Source organism: Phacochoerus africanus, chromosome 15, assembly GCF_016906955.1.
Source record: "Phacochoerus africanus isolate WHEZ1 chromosome 15, ROS_Pafr_v1, whole genome shotgun sequence".
In the NCBI taxonomy this organism is placed as follows: domain Eukaryota; kingdom Metazoa; phylum Chordata; class Mammalia; order Artiodactyla; family Suidae; genus Phacochoerus; species Phacochoerus africanus.
Window position 1 is genome coordinate 39,661,999 of NC_062558.1, and position 16,428 is coordinate 39,678,426.

At 44.3% G+C, this 16,428-nt stretch overlaps 2 protein-coding genes across 7 annotated transcripts in view; one reads left to right on the top strand and one right to left on the bottom strand.

The window, feature by feature from the left end:
* HECTD4 (HECT domain E3 ubiquitin protein ligase 4) overlaps positions 1-2,625 on the top strand; it is a 209,247-nt gene extending 206,622 nt beyond the window's left edge. For all 6 annotated transcript variants that reach the window (XM_047760399.1, XM_047760396.1, XM_047760397.1 and 3 more), the window contains one exon: positions 268-2,625. In XM_047760399.1, coding sequence (XP_047616355.1) covers positions 268-404 — 137 coding nt within the window. In that variant the 3' untranslated portion in view covers positions 405-2,625. The remainder of the gene's footprint in view (positions 1-267) is intronic.
* Positions 2,626-14,343: 11,718 nt separating this feature from the next.
* TRAFD1 (TRAF-type zinc finger domain containing 1) overlaps positions 14,344-16,428 on the bottom strand; it is a 29,213-nt gene continuing 27,128 nt past the window's right edge. The window contains exons 10-12 of the mRNA XM_047760404.1: positions 16,046-16,385; positions 15,471-15,543; positions 14,344-15,239 (exon numbers count right to left, since the gene is read on the bottom strand). Coding sequence (XP_047616360.1) covers positions 15,180-15,239; positions 15,471-15,543; positions 16,046-16,385 — 473 coding nt within the window. The 3' untranslated portion in view covers positions 14,344-15,179. The remainder of the gene's footprint in view (positions 15,240-15,470; positions 15,544-16,045; positions 16,386-16,428) is intronic.

Sequence of the window (16,428 nt, forward strand, 5' to 3'; positions counted from 1 at the left end):
TTTGCTAGCCAAACCAACCTGCCTGCAGCCAGATTCTGCCCAGAGGTCAACCCCGTGCTGCCTGTGCTGTACGTACAGCGGCTGCGTGGCTGCCTTTTCCTCCCGAGTCTCCTCCTGCCCCGCCCCAGCCTCCCAGGCCTTCACCCCCTTCCCGCTGGGCTTGGGGTGAGCTTGGAGCCGTGCAGAGAGGCAAACCTGGAGGCAGAGGGCCCCGCCAGGCCTCCCTGGGACCCGGGCCCTCACACTGGCCCGATGTCTCTCCTGTAGGTTCCCCAGACTCTCGCTACATCCGCGTGGAGACCTGCATGTTCATGATCAAGCTTCCCCAGTACTCCTCTCTGGAAATCATGCTGGAGAAACTTCGTTGTGCCATTCACTACCGCGAAGACCCCCTGAGTGGCTGAGGGGACAGAGCCCGAGCTAGGCCGTCACCGAGACACCGCTCTGCCGGCTTGGGAAGCCTGCGCTGTGGGCATGTCCCTCCGGGACCCTGTGTGAGGAGTTGGCGACATTTTGCTTTTCCGAACTTTTGTCCACATTCCAGGGCTTCCTGGAAGACTTGACCTTATGTATTTGTACGTTTCGTGATGGGTTGGTTCTTTTGCTACCTTGTTTGTGGTATGTTTGTAGGATAGTTTAGTTCCCAGACAGCTCGTGTCTCATTTGATCTTCCTGGACATTTTCCCTTCGTGGCCACTGGATTTGGATGCCCTGAGGCCCCAGTTGGTTCCACATCATAGAAGCACCCAGCAGGAAGCTGGTAGGGAGACGCCCTCAGTTCCCAGAGCCTCCGGTTCTGTCTGCAGAGCATCTCCACGGACAAGTATGTGGCCCGCCCTGCCCCGCTGCCTCGAGCTGGATGTGGCTCCCGCAGGCCTCCTTCCAGCTTGAAATGGTTGGGCCAGTTAGCAGAACACAGGAGACACACACAGGGAGCTTTATGTGTTCATCTTCCTGCTTTAGAACCTTGTTTATGGTCTGGGTTTTTCTGAGCAAAAGCCCACAGTGGTCCCCCGCCCCTTCCCACTCAGCCCTCTCTGCTCTCCGTCAGTTCCGGGCCCCGGGCTGACAGTCTCCCACCGAGCAGCGCTCGGAGCAGACCAGAAGGTTCCTTCCTGACCTGAGTTCGCAGAGCCAGGCCAGGTGCACCCCAGCTCAGGAGTTGAGAGGACCCCCCCCCCGGAGTCGGACAGTGCTCAAGCAGGGGCCTTTTTCTAAGACCCTAATTGAACAGGGAAGCAAGCACATGATCGAAGCCTCCCCCACTTTTGTATTCAGAAACGGCCCTTCCTCACTGTGGTGGTGTTGGTGTGAAGAGCAGAGGAGAGGGCCACACCCCATTCTAAAAAGAGCTGTCTGAGGTGCTCTGCTCCACCTGGGGTCGACTTCAGTGGCTGAGACCTTCAAGTCCAGGTGGAGACCCCGGGGGGCCTTCCGCCCCCCTGGCCAGGCCCACCCAGTGCCCCCCTCCCTGCCCCATGTGAGTGTGTGCCAGGGCTGAGCTGCTGCAGGCTCACCCACTGCCCCAGTGCATCTGTGCCCGAGTAGGTCTTGGTCCATTGGTACTTTGTTCGAGAGCAGCATATGCCATCCTGTTGGACACTGTCATTTTGGGCCTTGCCAGTTCTCACAGAATCGCATCACTGTATTTATTGTATAATATTGTGAATATCGGAAGTTCTGAGCGAGTGCTGTCTAGAAGGCTTTGGAGTGTGAATGCTGGTGAGAGGGGATTTGCGCCTCCTTTCTCTGCTGTGGCCCTGGCCTGCTGAAAAGATGTGTGGATTTTAGAGTTTGAGCCATTAGCATCCATCTCCTCCCTATTGTTCTTATGAAATGCATTAAGGACCAGTATAGAAAAATTCCCCGACCTAAGGAAAGGATAACTCTGGATGAATTGTTCCAGTAGCATCAGTTACATTTGATGCAGGATCAGTCAGGTCTGGAGGCGAGTGCCTGCCAGCAGCTTCCCTGTGTGGACCAGTGTGGTCAGCCGCTGCCTTCTGGGGCCATACCCCCCATGACTGGGGGTCACGCCAGGATGTAGTCCTGACAACAAGGATCCTCTTATTTCATTTCTGCAAAATGAAAGAGCCTTTGGATTTACTAGAAGAGTTTCTTCCTCCTTGTATTTTTAAATCTTGGTTTCCTCCATCCTTCCCATCCCTTGAATGGACTCAGAATAGTCAGCTACCTCCCCAGGAGGGGTTTGGGAAGCTTCTGATGGCCCATCAGTTGACTAGACGACAGCTGTGAGTTAAAAGGTCTGCTGCTAACACGATGGCTTCTCCCAGAGAGCACATGGAGGTCCAGACAGATCCAGACCTTGGCCCTAAAAAAAAAAAGTGTGCTGTAAAGTTACTTGATGTATATTTATTATAATTATTTATGGTTGCATTTAACAAACTTTTCATTCAACTTGATGCTATTTACACCATTGCTGTGTAAAGGAAGCCCACGACAGGAAAAGTTGCACCAATAAATAATCTTCATCTAATTTTGATTTACCTTAAGACTTGTGTGACCATCTACTCTTGCTGAGAAGAGTTGAGGGCCAACATGCTTTGGTGGCTCTGATACTTGAGGGTCACCAAGAGGCTAGGAATTAAAAGTGTTTCCAATTCTTATGGTCTCCTTACACTGGATGTGATTCTTACTCCTTTATCATTCTGAACTACCCATTTACACACTTGACCCCTTGACTCTCTAGTTTTCATATAGAAAGTCTGATTGAAGGGGTGGAAATCTGAGGTCAAAGGTAAACCTCCCCGTCCTGGAGCTGGTCTACTCTTGTGCCAGTGTGAAGATTTCCCTCAGTGGACTGTTGCACTGGAAGAGTCTGGGCCTTTCTTCAAATGTGAATCCTCCTTTGGGCACAGGCAGTGGGTCTAGAACTACTTTGTGCAAAAGAAGAAAGCAGGGAAGTGGTAAAGAAAGTAGTACCTAGCTCGGTACTACTTTCCAAGATCTGTGCTCTACCTTCTTGCCCAGCTGTCTCATGTCCATCCCACACGTACGTCCCGCCACACACAATAGACACACACACGCACTCCTGTGGACTGCATTCAGGCGAATCCAACCAGTCTCCTAGATTCCCTTATCACCTTCTCCTGTCAGATAAGGAACATGCAACTTTTTTCTCCTGTCTGTTGCTTTAGGGTGCTAGAAATGGAGCAAAAGCAACCACTCAGCAAGAAGACTTCTCTATTGAACACATGAAGCTAGGGCTACTCAGCTTTCCACCCACCTGAGCACAATAAGGGGTCTCCTGCTGGCTACGATGGCAGTAGCCATGTCCTTTTTAAAAAGGTGCCTATTGGAGTTCCTGTAGTGGCTCAGTGGTTAACAAATCCGACTAGGAATCATGAGGTTGCAGGTTTGATCCCTGGCCTAGCTCACTGGGTTAAGGATCCGGCATTGCTGTGAGCTGTGGTGTAGGTCGCAGACGTGGCTCGGATCTTGTGTTGCTGTGGCTGTGGTGTAGGCAGGCACCTGCAGCACCAATTCAACCCCTACCCTTGGAACTTCCATATGCCACAGGTATGGCCCCAATAAGAAAAAAAAAAAGAAAAAAAAAGCCAGCTAAAATGAAAGAAATCAAGACAAAAAAGCACACAATCCATCCTCATGAAACCCAAAGATATCAGTCCATACTTTCTGAATGAGAATGGCTGGTAGAATAATAAATGATTTAGCAGGAGCACATGATGGGAAGCAAGCTCATAGGCAGGTCCCTTACACACAAAACCAAAACATCGTAAAGGGGAGCAACTGGAGGCCTCGTGTGCCATGGAAAAAGGATTGGAAATGCGTGAAAGAGGCAAGAAATTCAAGTCCCTACCACGCAGAAGACCAGAAGAAACCAGTTTCTGAACGTAGCGCCTCAGACCGCTTGGCCATCCTGACGGCGGGCCTAGAAACCAGTTTCTGGAGAAACCACCTTTGCCATTCAGGACTCCGGCAGCAGCAGCACCACCCCCAGCAGGCTAGAAGACCCTGCCCTGAACTAACCCAGAGGAAAGAACCACAGATCCTGCCAGCCAGGACTCTCCAGTCAAGACACCAGGCTATGTTCTGTGAAAGTGAACAGTGAAGAGAGCTGCTCATCACTTTTAAGTGCCCTGCTCATAAATGTAAAGACAGTTCACAAACATCAGAGGTTTGAGGAAACATACAACATAAAAATACTGAGACAAAAAAATAAACAAATCCCAGGAAATAGACAATAAGAGATTAGAACACAATACCCAAGAAACAACTAAGGCACAAGATACATGTATTACGCCATTAAGTAAGTGGGGGAAAGGGCTATGAGAAAGGATTTAAAAAATGAAAGTTTTGGGAGTTTCCGTCATGGCTCAGTGGTTAACGAATCCAACCAGGAACCATGAGGTTGTGGGTTCGATCCCTAGCCTCACTCAGTGGGTTAAGGATCCGGTGTTGCCGTGAGCTGTGGTGTAGGTCTCAGACACGGCTCGGATCCTGCATTGCTGTGGCTCTGGCATAGGCCGGCGGCTACAGCTCCAATTAGACCCCTAGCCTGAGAACCTCCATATGCTGCTGGTGCAGCCTTTAAAGGGCAAAAGGCAAAAATAATCTTGAAAATAGTCATAAATAACTGGTAGTGGAGTTCCCTTCGTGGCTCAGCGGTTAACGAACCCAAATAGGATCCATGAGGATGCAGGTTTGATCCCTGGCCTCACTCAGTGGGTTAAGGATCTAGCGTTGCCATGAACTGTGGTGAAGTTCACAGACGTGGCTTGGATCCGGCCTTGCTGTGGCTGTGGTGTAGGCTGGCAGCAACAGCTCTGATTAGACTCCTAGCCTGGGAACCTCCATATGCCACAGGTGCAACCCTAGAAAATACACACACACAAAAATAAAATTTTTGAAAATTAACATCAGAAATAATATGAAAGGATAAAATTGAGGAAATCTCCCATAGAGAAAAACAAAAACAGGAGTTCCCGTGGTGGCGCAGTGGTTAAGTCCCTGCCCTTGCTCAGTGGGTTGACGATCCGGCGTTGCCGTGAGCTGTGGTGTAGGTTGCAGACGCAGCTCGGATCCCGCGTTGCTGTGGCTCTGGCGTAGGCGAGTGGCTACAGCTCCGATTCGACCCCTAGCCTGGGAACCTCCATATGCCGTGAGAGCAGCCCTAGAAATGGCAAAAAGACAAAAAAAAAAAAAAAAAAAAACTATAGGAGAAAAACAAAAACAATACGAAAGAAAATTTTAAATGATTAAGAGAGTCGACATCCAACTATAATTGGAATTCTCCAAGAAAGAAGACAGAGCACACAGGGTAGACATTACCAAAATAATAAGAAAATTCTGAAAAACTCAATAGGATGAGTTTCCAGACAGTGCTAAGTATCTTTGAATGGAAAAAGAATCTATGCCAACATAAAACATAGGGAAATTTCAAAATACCAGGGATAGACATCCTAAAAAGCTTCAAGGGAAAAATTTGGTTACATGCAAATTATAATGGCATCAGATTTTGTAACAATCTAGAAAGCAAAATTAATGTTTTCAAGAAACTTCCAATTCTAGCCAAAAAGATGAACAGAAACCAGACCTGCCCTGCTTTCTAAAACAAAAAACCTGACAAATGTACTAGCAGACAACAGGCCTGAAGAACAGAGATCTGAGGTGTTCCCACTGTGGGTTAAGAACCTAGCTAGTATCTACGAGGATATGGATTCAATCCGTGGCCCACTCAGTGGATTGAGGATGTAGTGTTGCCGTGAGCTGCGGTAAAGGTTGCAGATGTAGCTCAGATCCCGAGTTGCCACGGCGTAGGCTGGCAGTTGCAGCTCCAATTTGACCTCTAGCTTGGGAACTTCCATATGCCACAGGTGCAGCCCTAAAAAGCACACACCAAAAAAGAACAGAGATCTGAGAAAAGAGAAGAGAGACAACTGTGGTGGGCCCTCCCATTGCCTCTGCTTACAATCGGGATGGAGTTCTCAGCAGCAAAGGGAGGGGAAACCCAGGGTGGAACCCAACAGTTTCTGAGTTGAAAAGCCAAGGCATCCAAGGAGACCAAACCAGGTAGTTTACAGGGCAAGCAAGTATCAAAGAATAAAGAGTTGTACAAAGAGAACACTGTAGATCTACTGAGAATCCAAGTCAAGTATTAGGCTGAGTAATGACAAACTCGGGCATGTTAAGGAAACTGCCAAAGGCTGGAGAAAGAATCAGCCAAAAGGATTAGAGCTGGCAAAGAACAAGAAATAGTTTCCTGTGCCCACTAACCAGTGTGGAAAACACCGTTGCTTATGGGGCATCAGTTTTGCCTTAGCAGTGGAGAAAATTAGCCCTAGGGTAATCATTGCTCAGATTCCACATTATAAAGCTTAACAGTTTGATCTAGAAAGATCAAACTGTTTTCAAGTAACGAAGTACAAGAAACTAGCTCAAGAATATTTATAGGAATACAAAAATACTCAGCACCAAATAGGCAGAATGCAGAATGTTTGGCATCCAATCAAAAAATCACCAGACAATGGAGTTCCTCGTGTGGCTCAGTGGAAATGAATCTGACTAGTATCCAGAATGTGGGTTCGATCCCTGGCCTCGTTCAGTGGTTAAGGATCTGGCGATGCCATGAGCTTCAGTGTAGGTCTCAGATGTGGCTCGGATCTGGCCTTGCTGTGGCTGTGGTATAGGCCGGCAGCTGCAGCTCCAATTCGACCCCTAGCCTGGGAACCTCCATATGCCACGAATGCAGCCCTGAAGACAAAAGACCAAAAAAAAAAAAAAAAAAATCACCACACATGCAAAGAAGCAACACAAGATGACCCAGACCGTACACAAATGATAAATTAGTATGCAGGGGGTATTAAAATAGTTATAGTAACTATATTTTATAGATTTAAGAATCTAGGGGGAAAAAAATTGAACATATTAAGTAGAGACATGAGAAATATAAAAACCCAAATTGAACTTCCAGAGATGAAAGTTTACAATGTCTGAAATGAAAACCACATTAAATGGATTAACAGATTAGACTACAGAAGATTTTTTAAACCTGGAGATAATAGAAACTATCCAAATGAATAAAGACAAAAGAACTCAAAAAAATGAAAACAGTGTGAATTAAGTTACAGGACAATTTCACTTCTATTATATATGTAAATATAATCCCTCAAAGAGGGGTAAAATGGAGAAACAGGAAAAAAAAATCTGAAGAAATAATGGCTGAAATTGTTTCCAATTTTGATTGAAAACTAAACTCAAAGATACAAGAAGCTTAATGAACTCAAAGCACAAGAAACAAAGAAACGTGGTAGTGATGGTTGCAGAACAATATGAATTACTTAGTGCCACAGTACTTATATATAGGCACATTATAACCAAACTGCTTAAAATCAGTGATAAAGAATATCTAGGAGTTCTTTGTGGCTCAATGAGGTAAGGACTTGGCATTGTTACTTCAGCAACTCAGGTAATTGCTGTGGCACAGGTTCAAACCCTGGCCTGGGAACTTCCACATGCTGAGGGAGTGGCCAAAAAATAAAAAAAGAATATCTTAAAAATACCCTCCAAAAGACACATTATGTACAGAGCAACAAAAAAAAAGATGGCGTATTTCTCGCTGGAACCAGTACATACAATAAAACAGTACTACAACATATTTAAAGTACTGAGGGGAGAAAAGCTATCAACCTAGGATTCTACACCTAGCAAAAATAGCTTTCAAATAGTGAAAGAAAAATTAGGCAAGTTCCTAGAGACAGAAAAATTAGTAGTTGGCGGAAAGTGCTTAATGAGTATGGGGTTTCCTTTTGAGATGAAAAAAAAATTTTTTTTAATTGAAGTACAGTTGATTTAGTGTTCTGTTCATTTCTGATGTACAGTGATTCAGCTGTACATATGTGCATATACACTCTTTTTTATATTCTTTTCCTTTACCGTTTATCATAGCACATTAAATATAGTCCTCCATGGAATACAGCACAATCTTGTTGATGAGATGAAAATTCTTAAATTAGAGAGTGGTAATAGTCGCACAACACTGTGAATGTACTTAGTGCCACCTAATTGCACACTTTAAAATACTATGTTACATTTCATGTTATATGTATATTCCCACAGCTTTTTTTTAAAGTAGAAGGAGAAATAAAGACTTTTCAGACATACGAAAGCTGAAAGAATTTATCACCAGTGAACTGCACTACAACAATGTTAAAGAAATTCAAGCAGAAGGAAAATGATACCAGATGGAAATCTGTATCTACAGGAAGAAAGAAAAAATACCAAAATAGTAACTATACAAGTAAATATAAAAGACATTTTTTAATTTAAATCACTTTAAAAAGTAATTGACTATTTAAACAAAAAGATAGTGTATTGGGGATTTATTACAAATACAGAAATAACTACATGACAATAGCACAAAGACTGGGAGGGGAGAAATTAAATATGCTGTTGTAATACAAAACATGTATTGACATATTATCACTTGAAGGTAGACAGTCATTACTTAAAGGTGTATACTACAAACCCTAAAACAACTATTTAAATAATACAATAAACAGTAACAATTAATAAGCCAACAAAGGAAGTAAAGTGAAATTTTAAAAAGTATCCAAAAGAAAGCAGAAAAAGAGAAAGAAAAAAAAAAGAGACAAAACACTATCAATCAATGTTGACCAAACTGCCATTTATACTGCACTCATCCAATCAAAATAGAATGCACATTCTTTTCAAGTACATATAGAACATTGTGGCCTGGAGAATATTCTAGGGACAAAATAAGTCTCAATAAATTTTAAGAGTCAAGTCATAGAGTATGTTCTCTGACCACAGTAAAAGTAAATTAGAAACAACAAAACAAAGCTGAAAAATACCCAAGTATTTGGAAACTAAATCACAAACAGCCCATAAGTAAAAAAAGAAATCAAAGTAGTTTCAACTGAATGAAATGAAGACACATAAAAATTTGTAATATGCAAGTAAAGCAGTTCTTAGAGGGAAATTTACAGCACTAAACAATTACATTTAAGAATGGAGTTCCCGCTATGGTGCAGCAGGATAAAAATGCAGTGTTCCCTAAAAATAAATAAATAAATAAATAAGGAGTTCCCGTGGTGGTGCAGTGGTAACAAACCTAGTAACGGCAAGGACACATGTTCGATCCCTGGCTTCACTCGGTGGGTTAAGGATCTGGCATTGCCATGAACTGTGGTGTATGGCACAAATGTGGCTCAGATCTGGTGTTGCTGTGATTGTGGCGTAGGCCTACAGCTACATCTCTGATTTGACCCCACACCTGAGAACTTCTATATGCTGCAGGTGCGGCCCTAAAAAAAAAAAAAAAAAAGAATCCAGTGTTATCTCTGCAGCATGCGTTTGATCCCCAGCCCAGAACAGTGGGTTAAGGATCTGGCATGGCCGCAGCTGTGGCATAGCCCTGGCCCACCAACTTCCATATGCTATGGGTTTGGCTGAAAAAGGAAAAAATAAATAAGGTCTCAAACCAGTGACCTCAACTTTGACCTTAAAAAAACCAGAAAAAGGGAGTTCCCATTGTAGCTCAGTGGGTTAAGAATCTGACTAGTATCCATGAGGATGTAGGTTCAATCCCTGGCCTTGCTCAGTGAGTTAAAGGATCCAGCATTGCTGCAAGCTGCAGTGTAGGTTGCAGACATAGCTTGGATCTCATGTTGCTGTGGCTGTAGGTGGGCAGCTGTAGCTCTGATTTGACCCACAGTTCATGGCAATGCCAGGCTGTGGCACAGGCCGGCAGCTGTAGCTCTGATTCAACCCCTGGTCTGGGAACCTCCATATGCCACGGGCATGGCCCAAAAAAAAGCAATAAAACCCAAAAAAACTAGAAAAAGAAAAAATTAAGCTCAAAATAGGAAGAAAATAATAAAAATCAAAACGATAGAGATGGATTATGAAAAATTTAATAAAGTAAGAATCTACTTTGATATAAATGAAGGAATGAGAGAAGAAAGAACAGCTCTTCCTTAAAACAGAATGCTAACTAAAATGTAGAAGGAATGATGGAGTCAGAAAATCTCCATTTGAATAGTAATAATTCAGGCAAGAATCATCACAGATACTAAAATTAGTCAGTAAAGGTTTGATGAGGAACAGGATATTTAGTCTCAAAAAATCTCCTCCCAAATATTTGGCAATTAAAAAGAGAAAAACAGTAACTTTACAGTGGTGAAACCTGGCAGACTGTCCCAAACCAAGGAGCCAAATTTACCAAGCATGAGGCAAATTGACGTTATGTAGCCATGATGCACTGAGAAGGAAACATCTCCAGTATTTCTACCAGAACAGCATAATCAGAATCTAATCATAACAAAGCAGGAGTCAAACCCAAATTAAGGGATGTTATACAAAATATCTGACCTATACTCCTAAAAAAATAAAAGGTCACTGAAAACAAATCTGAGGAATTATCCCAGATTAAAGGAGGCTAAAGAGACAAAATAAAATGCAGTACATGATATTGGACCAGAGAAAAATGTTCTTTGGCTATAAATGTCATTATTGGGACCAATTTGGTATTGATAAAATTCGAATGGGTTTTTAAATCAGATAATAGTATTGTGGAGTTCCCGTCATGGTTAATGAACCCGACTAGGAACCATGAGGTTGCGGGTTCGGTCCCTGCCCTTGCTCAGTGGGTTAATGATCCGGCGTTGCCGTGAGCTGTGGTGTAGGTTGCAGACACGGCTCGGATCCCGAGTTGCTGTGGCTCTGGCGTAGGCGAGTGGCTACAGCTCCGATTCGACCCCTAGCCTGGGAACCTCCATATGCTGCGGGAGCAGCCCAAGAAATAGCAACAACAACAACAACAACAACAACAAAAGACAAAAGACCAAAAAAATAAATAAATAAATAAACAAAAAATAGTATTGTGTCAATGTTACTTTCTTGATTATTGGACTGTAGTTAAATTTTAAAAACATCCTTGTTCTTAGGAAATACATACTGAAGCATTTGAGGTTAAAGGACACACATCTGCAACTCCCTCTCAAATATTTCAGGGAAAAAAATTATAGACTGCTGAAGCAAATATAATAGTTAAAAAAAGCAATGCTGGGAGTTCCATTTTGGCTCAGTGGTAACAAACCCAACTAGTATCCATTAGGACATGGGTTCAATCCCCAACCTCACTCAGTGGATTAAAGGATCTGGTGTTGCTGTGGCTGTGGTGTAGGCCAGCAGTTGAAACTCTGATTTGCCCCCTAGCCTGGGAACTCCCATATGCCCCAGGTAGGGCCCTAAAAAGGGAAAAAAAGGGGGGGAGGGGCAATGCTGTTAAATGCCATGATTTGGAAATATGGCAGTGAATACCAGAAGAAACAGCTTAAAAAAACAAAACAGTCAATCTTTTTTTTTTTGTCTTTTGGGGGCCGCACCTGCAACATAATGAGGTTCCCAGGCTGGGGGGGTCTAATTAGGAGCTGACCTACACCACAGTCACAGCCATGCAGGATCGAGGAGTCTGTGACCTACACCACAGCCCATGGCAAAGCCAGATCCTTAACCCACTGAGCAAGGTCAGGGACTGAACCCACGTCTTCATGGTTCCTAGTCGGATTCTTTTCCACTGCGCCACGACAGGAATTCCAAAAGTAGTCAATTTTTGAGGAAGAATTTCAAGAGAAGAATGACAAGGAATTATATCCTTTTTAGATTTACTTTTAACTGCATACTATATATATATATATATATATATATATATATATATATGTATATATACACACATATATATATTTTGTTTGTTTGTTTGTTTATTTAAAGGCCACACCCATGACATATGGAAGTTCCCAGGCTAGGGGTTGAATTGGAGTTGTAGGTGCCGGCCTATGCCACAGCCATAGTAATGCAGCCATAGTAATTCGGGATCCAAGCTGTGTCTGTGACCTACACCACAGGTCATGGCAACTCTGGATCCTTAACCCACTGAGTGAGGCCAGAAAGCGAACCCTCATCTTCATGGATCATAGTTATGTTCGTTAACCTCTGAGCCATGAAGGGAACTCCCCAATATTTTTAAATATTCAAAAAGTGTATCCAGCAGTTACCTCTGAGGCACAGTGAGTTAAAAATCCAAATGGAGTTCCTGTCGTGGCTCAGTGGCTAACGAATCCGACTAGGAACCATGAGGTTTCGGGTTCGATCCCTGGCCTCACTCAGTGGGTTAAGGATGCAGTGTTGCCGTGAGCTGTGGTGTAGGTCGAAGACTCTGCTTGGATCCCGAGTTGCTGTGGCTGTGGCATAGGCCGGCACCTACAATTTAGATTAGATCCCTAGCCTGGGAACCTCCATATGCAGTGGGTGCGGTCCTAGAAAATACAAAAAGAGTAAAATAAATAATCCAGATGGAGCAGCTTGGATCACTGCGGAGGTGTGGGTTTGATCCCTGGCCCAGCACAATGAGTTAAAGGATCCAGTGTTGCCACAGCTGTGGCATAGGTTGCATAAAATTAAAAAATGTTTTTTTTTTTTTTTTGGCTTTTTGCCTTTTGAGGGCCCCTCCCGCGGCATATGGAGGTTCCCAGGCTAGGGGTCTAATCAGAGCTGTAGCCGCCGGCCTATGCCAGAGCCACAGCAACACGGGATCAGAGCCGCCTCTGACCTACACCACAGCTCACAGCAACGCCGGATCGTTAACCCACTGAGCAAGGGCAGGGATCGAACCCGCAACCTCATGGTTCCTAGTTGGATTCATTACCCACTGAGCCACAATGGGAACTCCTAAAAAAAATTAAGTGTATCCAGAATCAAACTATTATATAAGGAATGGATAAACAAGGTCCTATTGCATAGCATAGGAAACTATATTCGATATCCTATAATAAACCAGAATGGAAAAGAATATGAAAAAATATGTACATATATAGGTAAGATATTCATATATATAGGTATCAATCACTTTGCTGTACACCAGAAACACAGCATTGTAAATCAAACATACTTCCGTTAAAAAAAATTAAGCTTATCCATTATAAACAACAAATTAGTAAATATAACAAAAAAGAAGCAGATTCACAGATACAGAGAATAAACTCGTGGTTATGTGGGGAGGCAGTCAGTGCAGTGGAAGTACAACCTACTGGGTGCAAGTCAGGCTACAAGACCATATTGTACAACACAGGGAATATAGCCAATATTTTGTAATAACTGCAAATGGAGTATAACCCTTAAAACTTGTAAAAAAAAATTTAAGTGTAAGCATATGCATTAGAAAACATTTAGAAACTATAGATTACTTAAAAAAACAAAACAAAACAAACCCACTGCTATTTACTCAATGTGTAATCCAACGGAAGGGACGGGTAGAACTCAAAATCTATCTCCAACCTTGACCCCCAACTTGAGTATTGAACAATGTGGCTATTCTCTGCCTCAGCTGAGGAGAGGCCCTTTCTTCCACCTCCTTGAAGTCCCAGGGAAGTCTCAATGATGCCAGAGGCAACCCAAGTCTCAGTCCCTTCGCTTCTTTCACCTGAGACATGAAATAAATGACTGCTGATTTTTGAGGAATAACTGACTACAGAAGGGTATAACCACACAGTATACAGTTGACCCGAACAACACAGGAGGTTAGGGGTGCCAACCCTCCACACAGTCAAACATCTGAGTATAACACAGTTGGCCCTCTGTACATGTATGCAATTCCTCCGTATCCTCGGATTCAACCAACCCAGACCATTCAGTACTGTAGTATTTACCACTGACAAAACCCCACATATAAGCAAATTGTGCAGTTCAAACCTCTGTTGTTCACAGGTAAACTTTCTTCATCCAATTTCTTTTTCTCAGTATAATTCAGATCCAGATTTGAGTTCTGGCTGTCATAAATTAGCTGCATAGCCTTATGCAAGTTACTCCTTTCCACTTATGTAATTGGGACAATTCTCCCTACCTTTCCCAACCCCACTAGGTTGTTGAGAGAGAAACAAATGAGTTCAAAATGACCTAAGGTACTAGACAGTCTTGTGCAAAATGTGAGATACTGAGAGCTGATGGGTAACTCTGCTAAGGCCCAACTATCAGGATGGAAGCTTTTGATGAATCTGCCTTCCTCTCTTCGATTGAAGGCACACCCCCACCTCTACCCCAAAAGCATCACCAGAGTTGCAACCACCTCCAGGCCCAGTAGAAGAGAAGGCTATATCGTGAATGTCTGGTGCACTCTGAGAAGGATCATGCTGGATCTGCTCGGGTTTCCAGGAAGCACAGAGAAAGCCTAGTTCTGCTCACCTTCCCTACCCTCCACCCCCCGCTTCCTCAGAGCTGACTCCACCCCACTCTGGCCTCCCTGAGGTCTCCAAAGAGCTTGTAGAAGGAACCACAAGACTCAGCTGAACTCCAAGTACAAACTTTATTTCTATTACAAGGATATTAATAATAATAATAGTAAAATAAAAACAGGGGAAACAGACTCTGATACTTGGTTTTCAGAGCAAGCCATGAGCTTAGGCCTCAGTCCTAATTACAGTAGAGCCCAGCATGGCCCTGGCGAGGACAGAGAGCTCCCCACCTTCTCCAGAAGGCAGTGAAGACAAAGGAGCCGTGCTCCCCATTAGAAACAGAAGGCAGTGATCCCAAATGCCATAGAAGCAGATTAAAACAAAGCCCCTCGTCCACTCACCTGTAACTCAATCCATCTCTAAAAGCCTTGTTCCTAATACATATTGCAACTGGCCTGAACACTTTACCAAAGCTCTTCCTCACACACCTGAGGCCCAAATTCTAGAGTGGGAACAGGCAATACACAGGAGAGGTTGCCCCTAAGTTCCCAAATTTAGGCTCCCACAGGGAAGAGCATCACCTCAGTGGTGAGTACCAGGTCTCCAGAACCCTCCCTCTTTCCACCAGGACCACATAGCACCAAGAAGCAGTGGTGACAGTATGTCAAAAGATGGAGCCCTGGTGGGCTGAGAGGCCATAACTTACATTTCTGTGCTGCCAAAAGGAAGCAGCTAAAGGTGAAACATTCTCAGCAGCCTCCCTGCTAACCCTCCCTTAAATCCCCAAACTTCCACAGCACAATCTCAAAAGACACAAAACGGCCATAACTTAGAAAAAGTTGAAATCTCTAAGAACGCCCCTGCCCAGAGAGCCCAAAGGGCGGGGCTGCACCACAGCAAGTTGTGCAGAGACGATGAAAGCAATGTGCAAGCTCTCTGCAGACACCGTTACTCCTCCTCCTCTTCCTCCTCTGCATCCCCAGCACCCTGCTGCTTGGGGGGTTTGGCCTGTTGAACAACAGAACACAAAGGAAGTTTACATAGAAAGTGAGAAAGCAGCACTCGCCACGCCTGAAGAGCCCCAGAATTATCAGGCTTCTAAGGAAACCTCATCAAAAGCCAAAAGAACAGTCCTTCAGCTACAATCGGCCTGATGCCCAGCTGCTTCTCTGGCTTCAAGAACCATACCAGTCCACCCACTGAGTCTTCGATGAGTATTATGGGCTGGATCTCACTCACCTTCACAGTTCTACTGCAGTAACTTGTGGTTGTGGGGGTGACCCGGGAGTTCCTACCACCTTCACTTCTACCACTGAAAGAGAAAGATTGGAAACTAGTTGCTGAGATGTCCTTGAGCAAAAGTCAGAGAACTCAGAACAGAAACAGCTGGAACCAGACAAAAGCAGCTCTCCAGCAGCGGACAAAACTAATGAATAAAAAAAACCATAGAGATGGAGTTCCCGTTGTTGCTCAGTGGGTTAAGAACCCACATAGTGTCCATGAGAATGGAAGTTCAATCCCTGGCCTCACTCAGTGGGTTAGGGATCTGGTGTTGCCCCAAACTGCAACTGCAAGTCACAGATGCAGCTCAGACCTGGTGTTGCTGGGGCTGTGGCATAAGCTTGCAGCTGATTTGATCCCTAACCGGGGGACTCCCATATGCTGCAGGTGTAGCTGTAAAAAGAAAAGAAAACAAAACAAAAACCACAAAGAGCAAAAGAAAATTTCGGATCAGGCTACAATACAAGCAAAGTCCACACCCCCACATTCTCCTGAGCTACCCCCAAGCTCGTGCCAAGGCTACTGATTCTTACCTTGCCCCATATCTCCCTGAAGGCCCCCGGGGGAAAGCAGACACAAGGTTCTCAGGGTAGAGACTTCGAGCAGGGTGAACTGCTGGAATGTGCTCAGAGGCCAGGGCCCCATTATGGCTATTTCGATTGCGCCCCCGGATGCCCTGGTTGTCTAAGTTGTTGAGCTTCAGTGTGCGAGGGGGGCTGGGCTGGCACCCAGGTCTGGGGCCTGATGTGGATCCTGACAGGCGGTTAGAAGTAGCTGTCATGTTGTTAATGGGTCTGCTGAGGGGTAGGGGGTAGGTGGGCCCTTTAGCCATTTCCTGCTTGATATCATCCATGTAATCAGAAGACAGGTCTCCTAAAAAAAGAAAAGAGCACCAGCTTTAGCAAAAAGGCTGCTC